Here is a 23,595-nt window from a genome sequence, read left to right as displayed (position 1 = left end):
TTAAAAAAAACAAAAATATATAGTTTTATTGATTTCAGAGAGGAAGGGAGGAGAGAGAGATGGAAACATCAATGATGAAACAGGCCAGGGCTGCTCAGGCTTCTTAAAACACTCTGGTAGCCCTGAGCTGCCATGTAAGAAGTCTTACTACCCTGAGACTGCATGTTCTCAAGTGAAGCTCTCCAGATCAACCCATCTGCCTGGTGAATACCACATGGGGCAGATGATGGGCGGCCTCCTGCACGCCCTCTACCGGGGATCGAGCCCGCAGCCCCGGCATGTGCCCTAGACTGGAATGGAACCCGGGACCCTGATTCAGTTCGCCACTCTATCCACTGAGCCAAACCAGCTAGGGCTTTTAAATTTTTATTTTATTTTATTTTTACTTTTTAATTTTATTTTAATTTAAACAATATTTTTATTGATTGCGGAAGGGAAGGGAGAGAGATAGAAACATTAACGATGAGAATCACCCTTGGGCTGCCTCCTGCACGATCCCAGGCCCCCAAATCGGGGTTGAACCCGCTACCCAGGCATGTGCCCAGACCGGGAATCTAACTGTAACCTGGTTCCTTGGTTGACGCTCAACCACTGAGCCACACCAACTGGGCATGATTCCTTTCTCAATCACTCATGTGCTTCCTTGTATAAAACATACTTATTGCCAAACTCTTAGCCTTTTCACTTCCCCTCAATCTGACTTTTCCCCTACACATGCTCCCTCCCAGTCACTTTAATGAGATTGTCTAGTTCTATGTGAGCTGCAGACTGATAGTAAATCAATATTTAATAGTTCAGCCGAAACTGGTTTGGCCGGGCCTGCGGACTGAAGGGTCCCAGGTTGGATTCCCGTCAAGGGCATGTACCTTGGTTGCGGGCACATCCCCTGTGTGAGGTGTGCAGGAGGCGGCTGATCGATGTTTCTCTCTCATCGATGTTTCTAGCTCTCTATCCCTCTCCCTTTCTCTCTGTAAAAAAAATCAATAAAATATTTTAAAAAAATAGTTCAGTTCTTTCTTTATTAATAGGATTTCTACACTAATTTCCATTGTATCACCACAGTCAATTTATCGTAACTCTCAACCCTAATTCTGATGAACTTGGAGAGTCGGTCATCGTGAACAGACGCTGTCAAAAGAGTGCAACCAAACGTTAGGAGGTTTCCTTCCCCGCCCTCGCGGCGTTAGAGGATTAAAGTGCGCCGCCGGGCCCTACGCGAAAACGCCGCCACCCAGCGAGTGCGGCTCTCAGCACAGCGCCGCGGTCCCTTCCTCTCTATGATCCTCTTTCCGGCTTCCTAGTGTTGCATGACGGGAGAAATAGTCTACTTCCCCCAGCGGTGCGCGGGGAACGGCCTCATTCAGACCTCCATTTCCCGGCGTGCCTCTGGCTGATCTCTCCGCCCACAGGCGAGAGGCCGGTTCCGCTTGCATCAGCGTGGGATCCGCGGCGAAATGAGACTGTTCGTGAGCGAGGGCGCCCCGGGGACACTGCCCGTGCTGGCCGCGGCTGGGAGGGCCCAGGGCCGGGCGCAGCTGCTCGTCAGCACCGTGGGCCCTGAAGGTAGTCGGGCTGGTGCTGGTGGGCGGTGGGTGAGGGGGGCGGGCCGAAGCACGCCGGACTCCCGGTCGGCAGTCTCCTTCCCCAATCCCCAACCCCTACCACTCGTTCCCGTCTACCTCCTGCCCCATTACCCTTCGTCACTCCATCCCCTCTTCCTTCCCAGTCACATCTTTCATCAATCAATCAATCACACCCCCCTCCCCCGCCGACACACACAAGAGTCACTCGCATTACAACCCCCCCCCCCCGCGCCCAGACACGTTTTTTGTTCCTAGGAAACCCTGCGCTCCTCTCCACACAGACACACTCACAAATGCACTCCTGTCGGTTTACCTGTTTTCATTCCCAGCCAGCTGTTTGGGTGACTCCTAAGTAGTTCTCTTGCCAGCCTTCCCAGTTCTGTTAATTTTGTTCTTCCCCTGTTATCTCGGGTCGTTCTCAGATAATCCCAGTTTTAATTGTTCCAGTTCTTGGCTGCTGCGCTCTCCCAGCACCGCCACCTCCTCTCCGCAGTACCCATCTGTTGTTTCCAGCTGGCGGTCTCAGCTGGACGCTGCTGGTCTCCCCAGCTCATTCTGGACCCACCCCCTTTCAGTGGTCCCGTCTTAGAAGCTCTGGATTGAGACTGCCCGTCTTTTCCCCCAAACAATGTGAAGTTGTCCTTCTAAGTTGACAAAGAATTTTGTTTCTTCTTCCTGTTTTCCACGCATTTTTCTCTCTCTCTCTCATCAGAGTGTGTGGTCCCATTCCTGACCCGGCCTAAGATCCCTGTTTTGCAGCTGGATAGTGGCAACTACCTCTTCTCCACTAACGCAATCTGCCGGTCAGTATTGGTACTTGATGCAGGGAGGTGACTAGATCACATCAGAGCTTACTGTCCTCTGTGTGGCCCGTTTCACTGTGGAGTGAGAATGGGCCCCTCTAATTCTACCTTCTGTTGTTTTTTCTCTGGCAGATACTTCTTTCTGTTATCTGGCTCAGAGCAAGATGACCTCACCAACCAGTGGCTGGAATGGGAAGCAACAGAACTGCAGGTGGTACTGAGACATGGGGGATGGCAGGCAGGCCCTTGCTCTGCATGGCCATTCTGACCTGTGTCCCCCCACATTTTAGCCAGCTTTGTCTGCTGCCCTGTACTATTTGGTGGTCCAAGGCAAGAAGGGGGAAGATGTTCTTGGCCCCATTCGGAGAGCCCTGACTCACATTGACCACAGCTTGAGTCGTCGGAGCTGTCCTTTCCTGGCTGGGGTCAGTTGGGCCTTGAGGTGGGGATTGGGGAAGCTGTGTGGTATAAGAATTAAGAAGGAAGACAGTATTCAGAGTGTTCAAACCCCAACACTGCCATCTTCTAGCAGTGTAACCTTGAAAAAAATTAAACTTTCTAATTCTTTTTTTCATCTTTGAAATGGGTAATATTGGTATGCACCTCATTGGGTTGTTGTGAGGATTAAGTGAGATAATTTTAAATGCTTAATAGAGTGCTCAACGCGTAGTAAGTGCTTAGGAAGTGTTATATATTTTTACTACTTTTGAGAAGAAATTGAATATCTCACCTGTGTACCTTTTTCTTTTCTTTCTCCGACCAAGGAGACAGAATCTGTAGCTGACATTGTTTTGTGGGGAGCCCTGTATCCGTTACTCCAAGACCCAGCCTACCTCCCTGGTGAGCACTGAGCTTATCACTTTATTCCCAGCCCCAACCGCAGAAGCTTGGTGTAGGGGTTACAGAATGGGCAGTATATTGCATATAGGTACCCACTATGAGGTGTAGCTTGACATGGAAGCTATAGCAGAAAGATGGTAAAGGGAATGGGAAAGCAACTGGAGAAATTTCACGAAGAAGGAAAAGAGGCCCACTCATCCAGCCTTTCCTGGTCTTGCTGATTCCCTCTTTTCTCCCAAATCCGCAGAAGAACTGGGTGCCCTGCACAGCTGGTTCCAGACACTGAGTTCTCAGGAGCCATGCCAGCGAGCTGCAGAGACTGTGTTGAAGAAGCAGGGTATCCTGGCCCTCCGGCCCTACCTCCAAAAGCAGCTCCAACCCAGCTTCCTTGAAGGGAGGGCTGTCAGCAATGAGCCTGAGGTTTGGAAAAGAACAGAGGGGTCCCCACAGAGCCTTGGTGCCTGAAGGGTGGGGTGGTTTGGAGAGGGACTGGGAGCATGGGCACTACCTCTTAGTGTTGTTGGGCGAGTTTCTTTACTCCACGGGCCCTCCTCACCTGGTGAGGGATTCTATCCACTCTTCATAGGAGGAGGAGCTGGCCACCCTATCTGAGGAGGAGATCGCCATGGCTGTAACTGCTTGGGAGAAGGGCCTGGGGAACTTGCCTCCCCTTCGGCCAAAGCAGAAACCAGTGTGAGTAGGCACAGATGAGTGGGGCTTGGTTTCTTCAGTGGAAGTTGTTGATAAAATCAACACCTGCCTGCCAGGTCCCCTCTGCTGCTGACTTCTTTCATTTTCCATCCTTTCCTTTTTATCCTCAGATCCCCATCTCTCTTTTTGTTGTTGACACTATCTTTTTTTAAAGTTTATTCTCTCTTGGTTTGTAATTTTGGACACTCTCCATCAGTCCCACCAGCACCCGTGTTTCAGTTATTCTTTATCTACAGATACCACCTAAATCTGTTTTTTCCAGTCCAGATCTCTACTCTGAGCTCAACATATTTGTCAGACTGAATCCTCCATCTCCACAGGCATTGCAAACTCAGCATGTGCAAAAGCAAACCAGTTATCTTCCCTGTCAGCTTCCCTCCTTTAGTCATGTACTTTAGCGATTGACACCCCCAACCCCCACTTAAAAATCTAAGCCAGAAATTTTGGTGTTATCTGTACTCTTTTCTCATCCCCTCCTCCTGTATCACTTATTCCATTTCCAAGTCATTGATTCTAACTCCTAAGTAGTCCTTGAATCAATCCCTTCTCTCTTCTCACAGCTGCTCCCTTACATCAGACCTACCATCTCTCACATTCTCTTTCCCTGCCACCCCATATTTCACACTGTTACCAGAATGAGTACTTAAAACTGCACGTATTATCTCACCCTCCTTTTTTGAATTCTACAGATGGTTCCTTTGTGTAGTTCACAAGACCATTCAGGATCTAGGCCCTGCCTGAGGCTTCATATTTTGTCACTGTCCTACTACACTGAGACAATATACACACACATACACAGCTTTTTCCATCAAAATGAAATATTTGTAGTCCAAAACTTGTCATCCGATAAAGATTTGAGTGTCTACTCCTTGCTAGGCCCCATGTGCTGGATCTACAGGAGGGAGCAAAACAGATAAGACTTCTGCTCTCATGGAACTTTGAGTCTAGAAAAGTAGATAGGTATTTTAAAAACTCATACAAATGTATAATCACACATTTTAATAAGTCCTCTGAAGGGAAAGAACAGGATGACTAGACTAAATATCAAAGGAGATTAACCTATAGGCTTCTCTGGAAAATTGACATCTGAACTGAGACTTGCAAGATGAGTAGGAATTAGTCAGGCAGGGGTAAGGCTATGGGGAAGGGTATCTCAGGGAGAGGAAACATGTGCAAGATGGCCTGAGAAGTAAGAGAGTTTGGCTTTTTTAAAGGAATTGCTAAAAGGCCAGTGGCTGGAGGCTAGACAGTCAAGGGGCAGATAGGTCAAGATGTGTTTTGAGAGGAAGGCAGGCCGACATCATACTGTATCACCTTGGTGTCATTGCACATGCTATTCCTTCTCCCTGGAATGTCTGTATCCTACCTAACGGGTGTACAGTCATTCCTTGAGAGCCTAATTTTACCATTTCCTTCTCTACAAGCTTGAGTGCTTCATTCTCTGGAAACTCCCATTGTCCAAATATATTGTAATTATCTCTTTTCATGACTATGTCCTCTGATCTGTCAGCTTATTGAAGGTAGAGGCTCTCTCTTTGTGTCCCAGTTTCTAGTAGATACTGATAAAATTTGAATAAATTAATGAAGAAAGTCCATCCTTTGTTCATTTGCTCATTTTGAGTAGTTCTTCAGTACCTACTGTGGACAGTTTAGTACTAAGCCCTTTGCAGGTAATAAAGAATAGGAGATAGACTTTCTCAGGTGTTTATACAGGCTAACATGTTTAAATGCATATGAAGAGGAGGAGACAGTTGGTATTAAAGACCCTATTACCGCCCTGGCCTGCATTGCTCAGTAGTTAGAGCATCTGCCTGCTCACCAGAGCGTCTCCAGTTCGATTCCTCATCAAGGGCACATTCCTGAGTTGCAGGTCCAATCCCCACCCCAGTCAGGATGTGTGCGGGAGGCAACCAGTCAATGTGTCTCTCTCACATTGATGTTTCTCTCTCTCTCTCTTTTTCTCTCCCCCCTTCTACTCTCTCTAGAAATCAATGGAAAAAATATCCTCACTCCTTGGGTGAGAATTTAAAAAGAAAGACCCTGTAGCCAAACCAAACTGTCTTCTGTGCCTTTCCTTCTGACCGAAAGACACCCCTAGTGCCTTGATCAGGCAAATTCCTACCCATTCCTGAGGCCCAACTCGGGTATTCTGCCTCTGTGAAGTCCCCTCTCTCTCTCTCTCTCTCTTTTTTAAAATATATTTTTATTGATTTCAGGGAGAGGGAGAAAGCGAGAGAAATATCAATGATGAGAGATAATCGTTGATTGGCTGCCTCCTGCACACCTTCTACCAGGGATTGAGCTCACAACCCGAGCATGGGCCCTCACTGGGAATTGAGCCGTGACCTTCTAGTTCAGGGGTCCTCAAACTTTTTAAACAGGGGGCCAGTTCACTGTCCCTCAGACCGTTGGAGGGCCGGACTATAGTTTAAAAAAAACTATGAACAAATTCCTATGCACACTACACATATCTTATTTTGAAGTAAAAAAACAAAACGGCAGAAACACGCACATGTGGCCCGCGGGCCGAGTTTGAGGACGCCTGTTCTAGTTCATAGGTTGACAGTCAACCACTGAGCCACACCGGCCAGGCTGAGAAGTCTCTTAATCTTAGGCTGGAGTGTATGTTTGCCTTCCTTGGAGCTCCTTTAATACTTTGTACCTCTCATTGCACTGATTCCGTTGTGGCAGTTATGTGATAGACTGTAATCCCCTAGAGGGTAGAACCCCCATACATACCTTCCTATCTGCCACAAAGTTACAGGGTAACACAAAAGGAACACAGTGGTGTGCTACTAAGTGCCCAGGGGCTTGGGACACAGGGATGACTGGATGGAAGGCCAGTCATTAATGAAGGAAGGCTTCCCTGAAGGAACTGATTTCAAAACTAGATTTCAGTGTCCAGTGATTATAGATTGAGAATGATCAGAAAGACAAAAAGTCCCCGGTGAGGTGTCAGTGCTGAGAAGGGGAATGAATACATGATGTGCACAGCTGAGCTGTCAAGGATGAACCCTAAAAAGAGAATAGTGGATTGAGTGGCTTCAGACAGCAGGTTGAGTGATGTGACTAGGAATGATCCTGGAGAAGTGGGGAGGAGAGGGTGGTTATGAATGCTGGCTTGAGTCAGGCCATGAGGAAGTGACCAACATGGGTTAGGGAGAGGAGTCGGGGGTGGTAGGTTGTAAGGATTTCAGGTAGTGACTAGAGGTAATATTAACATAGCATCTGGGAAGAAGGAAAGAGGTCAGCACTGGGGAAATTCTTGGTAGGCATTGGAGTTTGGAGTAGTGAGTGATGGTGACTGGACAAAGCCTCAGCAGAGTTTTGTCAGTACCTGGGAAGTTGGAGCCTGAGAGTGAGCTAATGGAGGAGAAGCAGTCGGAAGAGTCCTGAGTGTTGGAATACGGCTGTGTAGGAGCAGTACACGAGGCTTGCTCACTGTGGGCAGGGCGCTGTCCTTGCTTCTGTAGGGAATCGCAGGGCTTTTGGGGGAGTTTAGTCCTGTGCGTTCATTTGAAGGAAGACTTCAGATGTACATGACCGTCTGACGTAGACTAGATCTGTGTCTGGGTATCTGGTGCACTTTCGGTCCCTCTTGGCCCTTGCGTCTCCTCCATGACCTGTTCTCTTCCTTCCTCACCAGGTTGCCTGTGGCTGGGGAAAGGAATGTGCTCATCACCAGCGCCCTTCCTTATGTCAACAATGTCCCCCATCTTGGAAACATCATTGGTTGCGTGCTCAGTGCTGATGTCTTTGCCAGGTGGAGCTAACTGCTGCAGGGAAGACCTGAGGGAGCCATGGGTCCCAAGGAATAGGATGCCCCAAGGGTGGAGGCTGGGGAGGTCCAAGGGACATGGGGAGCGGCTGATCATCATATTCTCTTCCAGGTACTCCCGCCTCCGCCAGTGGAACACCCTCTATCTGTGTGGGACAGATGAGTACGGTACAGCGACAGAGACCAAGGCTATGGAGGAGGGTCTCACCCCCCAGGAGATCTGTGACAAGTACCATGCCATCCATGCTGACATTTACCGCTGGTTTAATATCTCCTTTGATATTTTTGGTCGCACCACCACTTCACAACAGACGGAGTAAGTTTCCTCTGATCAGGAGAAATGGAGGGTGAAGGCTGGGGCTGGGGACCATGAGAATATCCTGGAGACAGAGGAACCAAGATGGTTGTCTAGGCAATCCCCCTAAATTTAGGACATGAATATTGCCCTGAAATGTATTCCAAGCCTTATAAGGAGATTCAGTGTGGTCAGGTTCTGAAGGAGCAAGTAAGGGAGGTAAGAGGCAGGATGGAGGCTTGTGGGAAGTATACCTTTCCGCTACCACTTCCCTTCCCTTTCCCTTCCCTTTCCTGGCTGCCACAGAGTCTGAGCACATTCCTTCCCACTCCTGTGGGTGTTTATAGCAAATATGCTCTTTCTTCTTTCTTTCTTTCTTTCTTTCTTTCTTTCTTTCTTTCTTTCTTTCTTTCTTTCTTTCTATTTTATTGAGATATTATATGTGTACATATCTTACCATTACCCCCCCCACCCCACACCCATACATGCCCTCACCCCCCTGCTCTTTCTTCTTTTGCCTGGTAATTCATCCCTATAAAACCTCTACATGGTAGACAGGCTGTCAGCTAATAGTGCTGTGTGGTTTAATAGTTGGACTGATTTAATTTTTAGGACACAGTACTATTCTTTTGGAGATTTTTGTTAATGAAGAATACAAAACAAAGCCTGTATTTGACACATTCTAAAATGTCAAGGGAAGAGATTGTATGAGGAGTTGAAGAATATGTGTAAGGTGTCTGGGGCCATCCAGTCAAACTCCCTAAAGATGACAAGATGAATTTTGCCTTGAAGTGTCTTCTGCCTGATTTCTTTGGCATTTGGACTGAATGAGTTTGGGTCCTTGGGTAGAGTAGCAGGAAGGAGGGTTGCACCCCTTCTGACTTCTCTGACCTGTCCCTTCCCTGTCCCTTGCTCACCTCATCAGAATCACACAGGACATCTTTCAGCGATTGTGGAACCGAGGTTTTGTGCTGGAAGATACTGTGGAGCAACTGCGGTGTGAGCGTTGTTCCCGCTTCCTGGCTGACCGCTTTGTGGAGGGTGTGTGTCCCTTCTGTGGCTATGAGGAGGCCCGGGGTGACCAGTGTGACAAGTGTGGCAAGCTCATCAATGCCATAGAGCTCAAGGTGAGTGGAAGGTCTCATAGGAGCCCAGAAGGAGACAATCTCTATTCTTTGTTTTTTTAATTAATTAATTGATTTTAGAAAGAGAAGGGAAGGGGGGGAGGGCTGGAGAGAAACATTGATTTATTTTTCCACTTATTTATGCATTCATTGGTTGATTCTTGTATGTGCCCTGACGGGATCAAACCTTGGGGTATCAGGATGATGCTCTAACCAGCTGAGTTATTTGGCCAGGGCAACAATCTCCATTAAGGGATTCCCAATCTTGTCCCACTCAGGATTTTTGTTTTAGCATTCAAGACCTTTGACCAGTGGTTCTTTCTACTCCATCCCAGCAACTCATCATTCAGCTCGTTAGATAATTACTAAATGAACCTTTACTATGTGCTTAACATTGTGCTAGGAAATTGAATTTATATTTCTTTACTTTTGCTTCTGTTTCAGACCACCTTCTATAAATACTGTCTCCTCTTCTCCATGTTTACTCATTTGTTACTTTATTCATTCTTTTTTTTATTATTGATTTCGGAGAGGAAAGGAGAGGGAGAGAAAGAAACATCAATGATGAGAGAGAACCATTGATTAGCTGCCTCCTGCACGCCCCACACCAGGGATCAAGCCTGCAACCCAGGCATGTGCCCTGACCAGGAATTGAACCCTGACCTCCTGGCTCATAGGTCGATGCTCAACCACTGAACCATGCTGGCTGGGCTATTCATTCTTTCAACAACTTTTTTTGGGTTCTTATAATAGGGCAGTCACAGTTCTAGGTGCTCAGGATGCGGCAGTGAACAAGACAGACTTTTTTAGTGTGGGGAGGAGACTAAAGACAACATAATTATGGAATAAACTGCCGGGAAGATGTGATAGAGCGGTTTTGGGGGAAGGTAGGTGATTAGGGAAGGCATCTCAAAGGAGGTAACATTTGAACTGAGAGTTTAACTGAAGAATGAGAGGGAGCAAGCCAGGCTATGAGAGTGAGGTTAAGAGTGTGACAAGCAGAGCGGCGCGGAAATGCAAAGGCTTAAAAGGCAGAATTGAAAAGGCCAGTACAGCTGTAGCATAGTGAATGAGGGAGGGTGGATTGAGATGAGGTCAGGTTACCAGGGCCTACTAAGCCATTGTGGGGGTTGAATGGCAAGCTGCTCTGTGGAAAATGGATGGGAGGGAAGCATGTAAGTGTGGAGACTAGAGTGGTAGCACCAAAATGCGATGATGTTTCTCCAACTAGGTTAATAGCAGTAGAAATGGGGATGGGAGAAGAACCTTGAGATATGTTGTGGAGCCAGACTGTAGAATTGGATAGACTGGAATTCTGGGTGATGGGAAAATCAAGGAAATGATGACTTTTAAGTTTTTGGCTTGAGCTGCTACGAACATGGGCGTGATTAGATGAAAAACAGGCCTTCTGGTGGAATCTATTTGGGTTTGTTAAATTTGAGATTCCTTGCCCTGCCCGGTGTGGTTAGAGCATCGGCCAGAGCACTGAAGGATCACGGATTTGATTCCTGGTCAAGGGCACATACCTGGGTTTGCAGGTTCGATCCCGGTCCCAGTTGGGGTGCGTGCGGGAGGCAACCGATCAATGTGTCTCTCTCATATTGATGTTTCTCTCCCCCCTTCCCTCCCTCCCACTCTCTCTAAAAATCAATGAAAGAAATATCCTCAGGTGAGGATTAGCAATAATAAATTGAGGTGCCTCCTAGACACCCAAGAAGAGGTGAGGTAGACAGTTTGATAAAGGCATGTGGAGTTCAGGAGAGAGGTCCTGAGAGAGTTGTAATTTCTCACCTCCAAAAATTTAGATCAAAACTTATTTGGAAGCTTTCACTGATTAGCCCCACCTAACTGTTAACTCCTTTAGTCATCACCCTTCTGGGTTTGTATTGTCAACTTGTACCATGAGAATAAGTATTTCTTGACACTTTGCTTTGTATAGGTCTGCACTTGTTTCCCATGCCCCCTCTCCCTAACTTGATTGTAACTTCCTTAGGAGAGGAGCCGTGTGTCTTCTCTTCCATCATTCCTGCCTCTCCTTACACAGCTGCATATAGTGTAGTGCTCTGAGAATGCTTTTTCCTGTTCTCTGGAGTGATAGGACAGAAACATGAAACTCTGAGTAACAGATGTTATGCCACGTGGACCTGAGTCTCCCAAGTTCACAGAAGGCCCAAGTAGCTGATGAGTTGGCTGGGTGTGTGCATGAAGCTAAGCTAGATGGCACACTGGGGAGCCTCATCCCTTTGTGACTCTCCCCTTGCCTGGACAGCTCTGCATGACCTGCAGGCCTGATCCTGACGCTCATCTTGGGTCACACTTTCTCTTTCTCTTGAATTTTCCTTCACAGAAGCCTCAGTGTAAAGTCTGCCGATCGTGCCCTGTGGTGAGATCCTCGCGGCACCTGTTTCTGGACTTGCCCAAGGTAAGTGGGCCTTTCCCTCAACTTGGTCTGCATGGCCTTTTCTGCCCCCTCAGCCTCAGCCACATCTATACCAAATTACTCTCAAATGTTTTTAACCTTTTGCACTCGGATGTCGAGTGTGACTCGACACGGTTAGCATTAGAATAAAGGAATCGAGTGCAAAGGGTTAATTTCTGTTTTAAAGCTATACATTATGAAAATACATAACAAGTGAATGGGCCCAAAGTGAAAGGCCCAGGCCCACTAAACCCCAGGCCTGCTTACCAGAGGTATTCTACTGCTGTCATTGTCCTTTGTGCCTATTCAGAAATATTGTATGCATGTGAATGAACTGTACATATACGTCTTCTGTACTCTTAAATATTTCTTCTTTTTTTTTAAATACGTTTTTATTGATTTTAGAGAGAATAGAAGGGAGAGGGAGAGAGAAATAGAAACATCAATGATGAGAGAGAATCACTGATCGGCTGCCTCCTGAATGCCCTCTACTGGGGATCTAGCTTGCAACCCAAGCATGTGCCCTGACTAGGAATCAAACCATGACCTCCTGGTTCATAAGTCGATGCTCAACCACTGAGCCACACCAGCTGGACTACATTTAGTTTTTTATCTCTCTTTAGTTTCCTTTCATCTGAAACAGTTCCCCAGCCTTTCTCTATCTTTTATGACAGGGGTGGGGAACATCCGGCCTGCAGGCTGTATAAGACCCAAGAAATCATTTAGTCTGGCCCTGCCAAGGCATTAGGGGTGAGTTATTAAATGTTTGGCCAAATATAGCAGGCTAATTTTAAGTTGATAATTTTGTATGGCCCACAAATGATTTTATAAATATCTAAATGGTCCTTGGCAGAAAAATGATTTGTCACCCCTGACCTAATAGGATGTTCTGGAAATCATTCCATATCACTTCATAGCAATCATCATTATTTAGTTGTTTTTTTATTTCTTTTTTTGTTAATCCTCACTTGAGGATATTTTTTTCATTGATTTTTAGAGAGAGTGGAAGGGAGGGGGAGAGACAGAAACATTGATATGAGAGAGACACATAGACTTGTTGCCTCCTGCATGCACCCTGACCAGAGCTGGGGATTGAGCCTGCAACTGAGGTATGTACCCTTGACCGGAATCAAACCTGGGACACTTCAGTTTGTATGCTGACACTTAGCCACTGAGCCATACCGGCTAGGGCAGTTGTTTGTTTAAACAACTACATACAACTACATTTGTGTAGGTTCCATAGTTTATATAACCAGTTTTCTGTGTTCTCCATTTAGGTAGTTTCCAGTACAGCAGGTCCTTGAATAATGTTGTTTTGTTCAATGTTGTTTTGTTATAAGGTTGATTAGATGCGGTAGGAACTTAACTCTTGTTTATATCAATTAGCTTGTGGTAAAAATTGGTTTTGGTATATGTCATTTCACTTAAAGCTGCAGAACCTATCGGCATTAAATGAGGGCTTACTGTATTTTGCAATTGCAAATGATGTTGCAGTAGATAAATGTTCGACCAAATATAACAAGCAAATTTTTTTTGTATTATATCGTCAGGATAATTTCCTTAAAAGTGATCACTTGCTGTGTCAAGGGTAAATGCATATGTAGTTTATTGTCAAATTTTCTTTAATAGGTGTTGTTCCATGTTTGCATTCCCATCAGCAATCTGTGAGTGCTGTTTCCTCATAGCCTTACCAATAGAGTATATTGTCAGGCTTTGGAAATTGTGGTATTTAATTGGATGAGTCACATAAACCATCCATTAAAAAAGTTTACTTTTGTTTTTCTGCTTACAAAAGTGATAAAAGCTTGTTTTTTCAGCTAGAAATATATGGTATAAATGTGTATATATGGGTATGTTCCCCATAACCCCATCTGAAAATAAAGTACTGATACATATTTTCCTTCAAAAATTTTGTGGCCCTAGCTGATTTGGCTCAGTGAATAGAGCGTCGGCCTGCGGACTGAAGAGTCCTGGGTTTGATTCCGGTCAAGGGCATGTACCTTGGTTGCAGGCTCCTCTCTGGCCCAGGCCTTGGTCAGGGCGCGTGCAGGAGGCAACCAATTGATGTGTTTCTCTCATATCAATGTTTCTCTCTGTCTTTTCTTCTCTCTGTCAATCTTATTAAAAATCAATGGAAAAATATCCTCCAGTGAGGAGTAAAAAAAAAAAACAACAATTTTTTTCTTGGGCTTGCCCAGCCTCTGTGGTTCAGTGTTTGAGCACCTACCCAGGCACCAAGAGGTCACCACTTTGATTTCTGGTCAGGGCATGTGCTTGGGTTGCAGGCTTTATCTCCAGTAGGGAGCATGCAGGAAACAGCTGGTTGATGTGTCTCTCTTATTAATGTTTCCATCTCTCTTCCTCTCTCTCTCTATAATCAATAAAAAATATATTTTAAAAAATTTCTGGGCTTATGTTAGTCTATGTGTTGATATTTATTTATTTATTTTTATTTCTTTTATTGATTTCAGAGAGGAAGGGAGAAGGAGAGAGAGATAGAAACATCAATGATGAGAGAGAATCTTTGATTGGCTGCCTCCTGCACGCCCCCTACTGGGGATCGAGCCCGAAACCCAGGCATGTGCCCTTGGTCAGAATTGAACCTGGGACCCTTCAGTGTGTAGGCTGACGCTCTATCCACTGAGCCAAGCCGGCTGATACTTATTTTTATAGTAATAGAATTATACTCTATATTGTTTTGTAGTTTGCTTAGTTTAATTAGTAATGAATCTTGGAAATCTATACATGTCAATTACATATAGGTCTACCTTACCCTTTTTAACGGCCTTATGAGTATTTTATTGTATCGATGCACCATATTTTCTTTAGTTTTAATTTTTTGCTATGATGAACAGTGCACTTCTTTATATACACATCTATACACTCTTGTGTGAATATTTCCATTGAAAAAATTTCTAGAAGTGGAATTGCTATGTCAAAGTCATGAGTCTTTTAATTTTAATATATCGCCAGACTAGTCCAAAAAGATTGTACGTATTTACCCTTATGCAAACTGTGTATGAGGCTTTTCTAAGTCAGCCTTCTGTCTCTGCCTTCTCAGCTGGAAGACCGACTGGAGGAGTGGTTGGGAAAGACTTTGCCTGGCAGTGACTGGACACCCAATGCCCGGTTCATCATTCGTTCTTGGCTTCGGGACGGCCTCAAGCCACGCTGCATAACTCGAGACCTCAAATGGGGAACCCCTGTACCCTTAGAAGGTTTTGAGGACAAGGTAAGAATCCCATGCTTTACTCATATCTCTTATTATCAGCCTTGAGACCCTGGGCTAACATAATACATTGTTGACTATGTCTTGTTTGACTGGGTTTCCCAATTTTTTAAAAAAATGAATTTATTGGGGTTCCATAGGTTAATAAAATTATATAGGTATCAAGTGTATTCGCAATGTTTTTTTTATCCTACCGTGTCTCTCTCCAGGTATTCTATGTCTGGTTTGATGCCACATTTGGATACATATCCATCACTGCCAACTACACAGACCAATGGGAGAGATGGTGGAAGAACCCAGAGCAAGTAAGCAGTTCTTGGTTAGCCTGCCTATGGGGAGGGTGCATGTGTATATGTGCGTTGATGGGGGTAGGATTGGGTATTTGCTCTTTTTGCGGTCTTTGAAGGACTCAGTAGCTCTGTCTTCCAACTATATTCTATAGGTGAACCTCTACCAGTTCATGGCCAAAGACAATGTTCCCTTTCACGGGTTAGTCTTTCCTTGTTCAGCCCTAGGAGCTGAGGACAACTACACCTTGGTCAGCCATCTCATTGCTACAGGTACCCTGGAAGACTGGACTAGGAATATCCCTAGGGAATGAGGGCTGAGGCGATACTTGGAAGGTTTTGGAAAGGTGCTAGGTCTTGAGTTAGGAGTTGAGATGAGATAGGAAGTAATTTGAACATGAGAACTCAACCTAGAAGGAAACAAGAACCTGAAGAAAACAAGAGTCAAAAGCTAAAACTTTGTAATGAATAGAAGCAAACGGGGGGAAGGCCCAAATGGAGAGGCAGGATCTCCCAAGTTCGATTCAGGCCAGCTACTCAAAAAGTATTGCTGGACACCCATAGTTGAGTTCAAAGGAGAGTCAGTAGGTCAGAGAGGGAAGAAAGTGATTTGAGCAGATGGTTCTCATTCATTCTCTTTCTCTGTCCAGAGTATCTGAATTATGAGGATGGGAAATTCTCTAAGAGCCGGGGTGTAGGAGTGTTTGGGGACATGGCCCAGGACACAGGGATTCCTGCTGACATCTGGCGCTTCTACCTGTTATACATTCGGCCTGAGGGCCAGGACAGTGCTTTCTCCTGGACAGATATGTTACTGAAGAATAATTCTGAGCTGCTTAACAACCTGGGAAACTTCATCAATAGGTAGGACTTGGTGAGGGATCAGTCAGTAGATGAACTGGGCTGGTGCTAACTCTGCTCTATGAAGTGGGAGAGATGGGAATGAAGAGATGCCTAGTGAATGGGCAGGAGGCTGGGAGGGATGGGGAGGATAATGAGGAAAGTGGATTTCTATCAATTGGGACTTGCTCCTAGAACGTAATAGGTTATGTATGCTTGGGGGAAGTTGGTTGTAGAAATGTGATTTAGCAAAGTTGGTCACAAAGTTTTGTAAATTCTTTCTTATTAATGTTCTTTGCAGAATTGGAAATGTGTTTTCCTAAAAAAAAAAAAAAAAAGAAAAAGTTGCATGCATTTGAAAAGTTTAACTGAGGAAAGGGTTTATTTTAGTGTAGAGGTAGGAGACTTCTGCTGTACTCTGGAGTTTTTGTTACTTGAGCTCAATTTCATTTTGGCCCTATGTCAGCTATTCTGCAATTTAAAGAAATATCCTCAATGTTTACCTACCCTTTCAGGTTTGGTCATTAATCACATTTAACAGATAGTCCCTATTAGAGTATTTGATAGCAATTTACATATATTTCAATTTGATTATTCTGAGTGTTGATTTTTAAAAATAAAACGAACAGTTGCTTAACTTTATCAGGTTTCTTTAAACAAGGGATAATGTATGTGAAATGTCTGTTATGTGCAGTTGTATTCTTAGGGGAGAGAATAAAAAATTACTTTGTTAAGCTTTGCCTTCCAGCTTGAAGGAGCCAGGAAGTGTCAGTTCTGAAAGAATGTAGAATTAAGAAAATCGGGTCAAATTTCTATACGGAGACTGGGAAATTACTCTTTTTTTCTCTCCCCTCTCTTTCCCTTACTCCTATCAAGAGCTGGTATGTTTGTGTCTAAGTTTTTTGGGGGTTATGTGCCCGAGATGGTGCTTACCTCTGATGATCAGCGCCTGCTGGCCCATGTCACCCTGGAGCTCCAGCACTATCACCAGCTTCTAGAGAAGGTTCGGTAAGTAACCTACACCCGTCTCATCTGAGTGGTCTGCTGGCATGTTGAGAACCCCATACTGGTCCCTCCAGGACCTTATACTTTGGCCTGCCTCCCCCCTTCCCAGGATCCGGGATGCCTTACGCAGTATCCTCACCATCTCTCGTTATGGCAACCAATACATTCAGGTGAATGAACCCTGGAAGCGGATTAAAGGCAATGAGGCTGACAGGTAGGTAAGGAGGTAGGGTTGGCTACAGGGATAAAGTGGTAGGCTGTGTCCTCTTAGAAATCCTAACTAATGCCTCTTTTTACCTAGGCAGCGGGCAGGGACGGTGACAGGCTTGGCGGTGAACATAGCTGCTTTGCTGTCCACCATGCTCCAGCCTTACATGCCTACGGTTAGCTCTACGATTGCGACCCAGCTGCAGCTCCCACCTCCAGCCTGTGGCATCCTGCCCACAGACTTCCTCTGTATCTTACCAGCAGGACACCAGATTGGCACAGTAGGTCTCTGAGGATCAGAAGAGCCATTGTCTCTTTTACTAGTAAAATTCCTACATTTGCCATGCAGTCTTTGGGGAGGGTCAGAGAACTTACTTTGGGCATGGGGCTTTCACAGCTATTCTCTGAAACCCTTCAGCACCCCTCCCCACTTTGCAATTAGGCTTGTTTCTGATATAAAATCCTTGGTATTGGCTCACAAGCCCAGTGTTATCTGTAGCCCATATTTTCTCATCGTCCTTCATGCCAGAACCCAGTACATGGTACATGAAACTGATATACAGTAGATGTTTGAAGTAACACCATGGTCACTTGGTCTCCATAAAGCTAACAGGCAGTGAGCTGTGAGAATACAGGGTAGCCATTTCCCCTTTGACAAAGATGATCAAGTAAATCCACCTCTAAACTTTTGCATCAACCTAGCATCGTTTAGTCTTGGGCCCTATGAATACTTTGGTTTTTCATAGTGACTGCTAGGGCTTTTCCTGGGTTCTTTACTGAAATCAGTGATACACTCAAGTTTGTAAAGCATTTAGTCCCTGAATGTCAGTGATTGGGGTTAGAGGGGCCCTCTGTATAGTCTGATAGAGTTTATACCTAATCAGTGAATGATTCTGGAATTCTTTTTTTTATAGATCAATCCCTTGTTCCAAAAATTGGAAAATGACCAGATTGAAAATTTGAGGCAGCGCTTCGGTGGGGGCCAGGTGAGAAAGCTAGACTGTGCTCTCACCCAGCAACAGCCACAGTGCCTTCTCCTAAGTGTCCCTAAGTAGTCCTCACTCATCACTCTTTCCACCTTTTGGCCCTGCTACTTCCTCACTTAAAGTTTTTCTTTCCTGTCTTAGCTAGAAGAGTCCCTGGCGTTAAAGGTAATCACTTTCCCCAAGATGTTATATAAAACTTGAAGTCGGGATATTTATGGTAGCAGGTGATAACTCAGTTATTATTCTCCAGGCAAAAGTGTCTCCCAAACCAGCAGTTGTAGAGACAGCTGGACCACAGCAGATACAAGTGCTGATGGATGAAGTGACAAAACAGGTATGAAGTTTGAATCCTATGTGGGAGACCAGAAAACTTGAATCCTACCTAGGTCCTTTCTGTCTCACTATTGTTATCTCCGCCCCCCACCTCCCTCTTCTCTTAGGGCAACATTGTCCGCGAACTGAAAGCACAAAAGGCAGACAAGAACCAGGTTGCTGCAGAAGTAGCTAAACTCTTGGATCTGAAGAAGCAGTTGGCTCTAGCTGAGGGGAAACCTCTTGAAACCCCTAAAGGCAAGAAGAAAAAATGAAAGTGAGAACTTGGCTTATAGAGAGTCACTTTAATGGATATGGACAGTAGTAAATAAATATGCAATCTCTATGTATGTGCTGAGACCCTTCTTGTCTACCCAGAGCTTTCCCTCCACTGTAGGCATGGGGTTAAGGGTCACATCATTGACACTCAAAGGAAGGTGGTTAGTAGCCACTTCTGGGAAAAGATGGTACTGGCTCAAGGGGGAAGTGATGGTCCCAAGTGTTCATGCTTGATGCAGATTGACCATTCGGTCAATTAGAGCTCGGCGAGTCACCTCCACTTCTCTGGTCAGACGCTCGATTTCCTGCTTGAGCCGTTCATTCTCTTCAGCTAGCTGTGCCACTTTCCTTTCATTCTCTTGTTCTTTATCCTTCATGCGTTGCTTTCCAGCCCGGGCTGGGGATTGACCACTCCGTTTCCGTTTCCTGGGTATTCCTTGGTCTTCCTCTTCTTCCTCCTGAGCCGGGGAGCTCTGACTGGAATCTGGAGAGCGAGGGCTCTGGAAGGTGCTTGTGACCTCTGCTGGTCCCGGCTCCTCAGTCAGCCAAGCCAGAGAGGCAGGGTCAAGAGTGGTGAAGGTTTTTGATTCTTCCTTCAAGGGAATGAGGAAAGGTTGGCGCTATTAGTTGAGATGGGAAAATTAGCATCCCCCCTAGCTTTATGTGTAGCATTCTCACCTCATTTCCAGGGGGTGAGACATAGGCACGCCCGTTTTCATCTGAGGACAACACCTCCTGCAGGTCCTCATACCAGGCTTCCAGTTCCCAGCTGGACAGTGTCCCGAAGGAGAAAGGCAAAGACTCGGCTGCCATCGCTGCAGCTGGATCAGGCTCTGAAAAAGAATATACTTGGGATAGTGGGGGAAGGGAGGGGGTGGAATGAGCACCACAAAGCAGTCAAACGGTTTATACTGCCATTTGGCAAGCAAACTGGTCTGCTGCCCGTTTTTGCAGTAAAGTTTTATTGGAACATGGACACATCTATTGATTTACATATTTTTTATGGCTACTCTTATGCTACAATAGTGGAGATGAATATTTGTGACAAACTGTGTGGCCCTCCATATCTAAAACATTTACTATCTGGCCCTTTAAAATTTACCAACCCCTGGTCTATACTAATATTCCCTCCTTGCTTTTGCCCAGCACTTGGAAGAAGTAAGTGCCTGGATAGACATTCTTATGGGATTGTAGTAAAAGTTAGCTGCCTGCCCTAGCTGGTTTGGCTCAGTGGATAGAGCATCGGCCCGAGGACTGAAGGATCCCGAGTTTGATTCCGGTCAAGGGCACATAGCTTGGTTGCAAGTTCCTTGGCCCTGGTTATGTGTGTGTAGGAGGCAACCAATTGATGTGTCTCTCTCATGTCGATGTTTCTCTCTCTCCCCTCTCCCTTTCACTCTCTAAAAATCAATGGAAAAATATCCTCGAGTGAAAATTAACAACAACAACAAAAAGTTAGCCGTCCCGAGAAACTCCATTGGTAGTTTCCAGGGGGCAATTACCACATCAGTTGTGCTCCTTTTTCCTATGGGGAGTTCCCCGGGTTAGTCTTAACTTTGATGGGGATTGAGGTGTGGTAAGACAAACCAGTTATCTTTGTTGGGGCTGACTGCTTACTCAGAGCCATCTTTTGATTAGGACATGCTTCTAAGAATAGTGATTTGGTCACTTTGTTAGGGGCAGGCCAGGTGGATGGATGTGGTCTGACAGCAAAAGTGCTCAGATGCAAACCCTCCTCTCATATCTTTAGGCGTTTTCACTTCTTAGGGTCCCATTAAACCAGTGGTTCTCAACCTTTCTAATGCCGCGACCCTTTAATACAGTTCCTCATGTTGTGGTGACCCCCAACCATAAAATTATTTTCGTTGCTACTTCATAACTGTAATTTTGCTACTGTTTTGAATCGTAATGTAAATATCTGTGTTTTCCGATGGTCTTAGGCGACCCTGCTGTAATTACAGTTATGAAGTAGCAACGAAAATAATTTTATGGTTGGGGGTCACCACAACATGAGGAACTGAATTAAAGGGTCGCGGCATTAGGAAGGTTGAGAACCACTGCTAAAGGAAGGCTAAACAGCATCTCTTAGGAGTTGGTTTTGGGAAAGAGTTGGTTAGGTTTACCTGCTTTCAGGTGTGGTGATGTATGAAGATACACTTCCTTCTTGAACACTGTGGGGAATCAAAGATAAATATGTTAACCATTTTTGAAAGGGGGATAGCCAGGTTCTTTTACTTTTATCTCCAGCATCCTATTGACCGGTTCTTACTTCCTGTCTTATAGGGTATGGATAGTTAACAGTCCCAGTAGCCATTTTTCAAGGACAGAGGAGAGCCTAATTTCCTTTATTTTTAGTTACTGACATTTGTAGTCCTGATTGCATAATAGGAAAGCCCTGGCCATCTCAGCTTTCTCTAAATTCAAGGCAGGCTTCAAAGCTGCAAGGTAAGTAAGGACCACACTACAGGGAAGGGAACAAATCAGGTGACATTTTTCTAATTCCATTCCCACACTGATACCCTCCAAATTGTACAGTCCCAGTATAGACCTCTAACTCTGCTAGCTAACTGCTTACTTGCTGTCTTTTTGGATGTCTAATAGGCATCTCAGACTTCATATGTCTAAAAACAAACTCCTGCTAATCTTCCCCTTCCAAAGTTTTCCCTATCTTGGTAAATGGCAACTCTAGTAGCTTTGTATCTTCATTGATTCCTCTCCTCTTACACCTCACAATCCAATCCAAACCACCAGCAACATTTCTTAACTCATTCTTCAGAAACCCAGAATCTAAATTCTTCTCCCCAATTCCACTGTTACTATCAAGTTACTATCTCTCTTGGGTGACTGCAGGTTTCCCAGTTTCTGCTCTGACCACCGTTCCCTGAGTCTGTTCACAACATGGCAACCAGAGTGGGCCTTTTAAAACTTAAAATCAGGTCGTGCCATTCCTCTGTTCAAAATCACCAGTGACTTCTACTTTCACACATACTAAAGGCTAATATCCTTAAAGTGGCTTAGAAGAACCCACATAGTCTGCTCCTTCTCTGCCCTGGATTTCTCATTGACCATTCTCCCTCTTCTCACTCTAGTCCAGCCAACTGGCCTGTTCCCTAAAGATACTATGCATGCTCCCACCTCAGGACCTCTGTTCTTACTGTCCCTTCTGGAAAGCTCTCCCGCATACCTGCATAGCTTACTGCTGCACCTCTTTCAGGTTTTTCATCTAATGGTCATTTTAGTGAGGGAATCCCTGATCACCCAATGTAAAATTAACCCTCACCCAAAGCATTCTCTACCCTTTCATTCTTTAGTTTTCTCTATGGCACTTAACTGTTTACTGTCTGCCTCCTCCCACTAAACTGTAAGCTCTGAAAGCACAATTTTTTTTTCTTATTCATGGATGTATCCTGGGCCCAAAACTGCACATAGTAGGTGCTTGTTAGGAATGAATGGATAAATTCTCTCCAATCTCTCTCATAGGGAAGGGAGGGTGAAGCCAGAAGTAGAGCAGCAGCTGCCTATCTCTGGGGACTGTAGATGCAATATCGCCCAGAGTGTTTCTCTGCAGGACTGTCCTCCCTGGGGAGCCCTCCCTGCCTTCCAGAGCCTGGAAGGTGGCTTTCATCAGCAGTGGAGCCCCAGGCCAGAGGGCTGTAGAGCCAAACGGGACTGGCCTGATGCAATGGTTACACAGAGATTAGTTGGAGACAGGACAGGGAGAAAGAGGCAGGGACCACTCTCAGGAGAAGGACCACACACTGGGGAGACCCCAAATGACTTCCCACACTTAAGAGATACAGGATGCTCTCTTGTGCAGGAGGCCCAGGAACCTCTGGGGGGAAGTAAAAAACCTATCTCCTCTCCCTGGCCATGGGCATCCTTCCTCCCAGGCTGTGTCAGTTTCCTGAAGTTGCGGAATGGCAGTCCCGTGTAAGGTTCCAGAGCCCTGCTACCAACGTGGCCATGCTGGCAGTGAGACGCTGCCTCTGACACGGGACTAGGGGTGGGGCTGCTGGTGGCAAAGCCAAGGCAGCGGCCTAAGCTACGGTCCAACAGGCTTCTCGACGTGGGGGTGTGTCTTGCTGCTCCGCCTCCCACCAGACTGGCCTAACGCAGAGGCCTGAGATCAGCAACTGCAGAGAATAGAATAACTCCTGAGGGCAGCCGGGCCCCTTCACTCCGGGCAGGGGTGAGTGCTGCGGTCGTCCGAAGGAAGCAGGGTCTGTAACTCCTCTCCCGAATAAAAAGTTCTCCCCATCTCTCCTTCGGACCGTCACTAACTTCATTATGGAGGGGGTGATGCCACATCCTGAAGAGATGCCCCTACTTTGAGGGGACACGTCGCAAAGATGGAAGAGTAAAAGGTAGATGGACGGTCAGTACTCACCTCTCGCCTCAGATTCCGGCTCTGATTTTGGCTCTGTCGCTGCCACCCGTTCATCTTCAACATGATATGCACTGTGTCTTAGACTCAAGTCTCTGACCTCGGTATCCCCAAGCAGTGATCTTTTAACAGGACCTTGCCCTCCTCTCGGGGGCGGACCCAGAAGCCTACCAATCAGAAAGCGGCACGCCAGTTTTGGCCCCGCCTCATCCCTTACATCCGCCACTCAGGAGCTCCGCGGCCCCGCCCTCATCGCTCCCTCCTGCTCGGGGGTCCAGTTCTTGTTGGACCCGGAAGTGGCTCTGGGTCACGAGGCTCTACCAAGGAGGTGAGTGAGTCATGCGCGCGCGCGGAGGGGGAGAGCTAGAAGGGGGAGGGGAGGAAAGGGGGGCGGGAATGATGCAATGTTTGGCAACCCGTCTGTGCGCGCACGCGCAGGGGACTACGAGGGAGGTGGGAGGTGCGGGAGGGGGAGAGAGGAGAGAGGCGGGGCGCCAGCTCTTAGCACCCTAC

At 46.0% G+C, this 23,595-nt stretch overlaps 3 protein-coding genes across 4 annotated transcripts; 1 reads left to right on the top strand and 2 right to left on the bottom strand.

Moving 5' to 3' along the window:
* The first annotated feature begins 1,371 nt into the window (after positions 1-1,371).
* MARS1 (methionyl-tRNA synthetase 1) lies at positions 1,372-18,765 on the top strand. 2 transcript variants are annotated; one of them, XM_028156360.2, is made up of 22 exons: positions 1,372-1,563; positions 2,296-2,386; positions 2,519-2,597; positions 2,677-2,811; positions 3,151-3,226; positions 3,474-3,646; positions 3,813-3,919; positions 7,584-7,700; positions 7,828-8,031; positions 8,936-9,137; positions 11,482-11,556; positions 14,615-14,785; positions 14,992-15,087; positions 15,225-15,342; positions 15,720-15,933; positions 16,786-16,917; positions 17,024-17,128; positions 17,216-17,402; positions 18,036-18,107; positions 18,249-18,272; positions 18,358-18,441; positions 18,548-18,765. In XM_028156360.2, the coding sequence occupies exons 1-22, from the start codon at positions 1,455-1,457 to the stop codon at positions 18,692-18,694; spliced, it is 2,718 nt and encodes a 905-aa protein (XP_028012161.2). In that variant the 5' UTR covers positions 1,372-1,454; the 3' UTR covers positions 18,695-18,765. The 2 variants fall into 2 exon arrangements, with proteins under 2 accessions (XP_028012161.2, XP_008146914.2); XM_008148692.3 differs by lacking the exon at positions 18,249-18,272.
* DDIT3 (DNA damage inducible transcript 3) lies at positions 18,710-19,511 on the bottom strand. Its single transcript, XM_054718931.1, has 2 exons — positions 19,377-19,511; positions 18,710-19,291 (listed from the first exon to the last, which is right to left on the bottom strand). Exons 1-2 carry the CDS (start codon positions 19,509-19,511, stop codon positions 18,923-18,925), a joined length of 504 nt encoding a protein of 167 aa, XP_054574906.1. The 3' UTR covers positions 18,710-18,922.
* LOC129147062 (DDIT3 upstream open reading frame protein) lies at positions 19,494-23,148 on the bottom strand. The gene is made up of 3 exons (XM_028156379.2): positions 23,086-23,148; positions 20,822-20,869; positions 19,494-19,531 (listed from the first exon to the last, which is right to left on the bottom strand). The coding sequence occupies exons 1-2, from the start codon at positions 23,146-23,148 to the stop codon at positions 20,828-20,830; spliced, it is 105 nt and encodes a 34-aa protein (XP_028012180.2). The 3' UTR covers positions 19,494-19,531; positions 20,822-20,827.
* Between the last annotated feature and the right edge of the window lie 447 nt (positions 23,149-23,595).

Source organism: Eptesicus fuscus, chromosome 7, assembly GCF_027574615.1.
Source record: "Eptesicus fuscus isolate TK198812 chromosome 7, DD_ASM_mEF_20220401, whole genome shotgun sequence".
Classification (NCBI taxonomy): domain Eukaryota; kingdom Metazoa; phylum Chordata; class Mammalia; order Chiroptera; family Vespertilionidae; genus Eptesicus; species Eptesicus fuscus.
The sequence above is the reverse complement of the archived record's forward strand: the minus strand, read 5'-3'. Positions and strand labels throughout refer to the sequence as shown.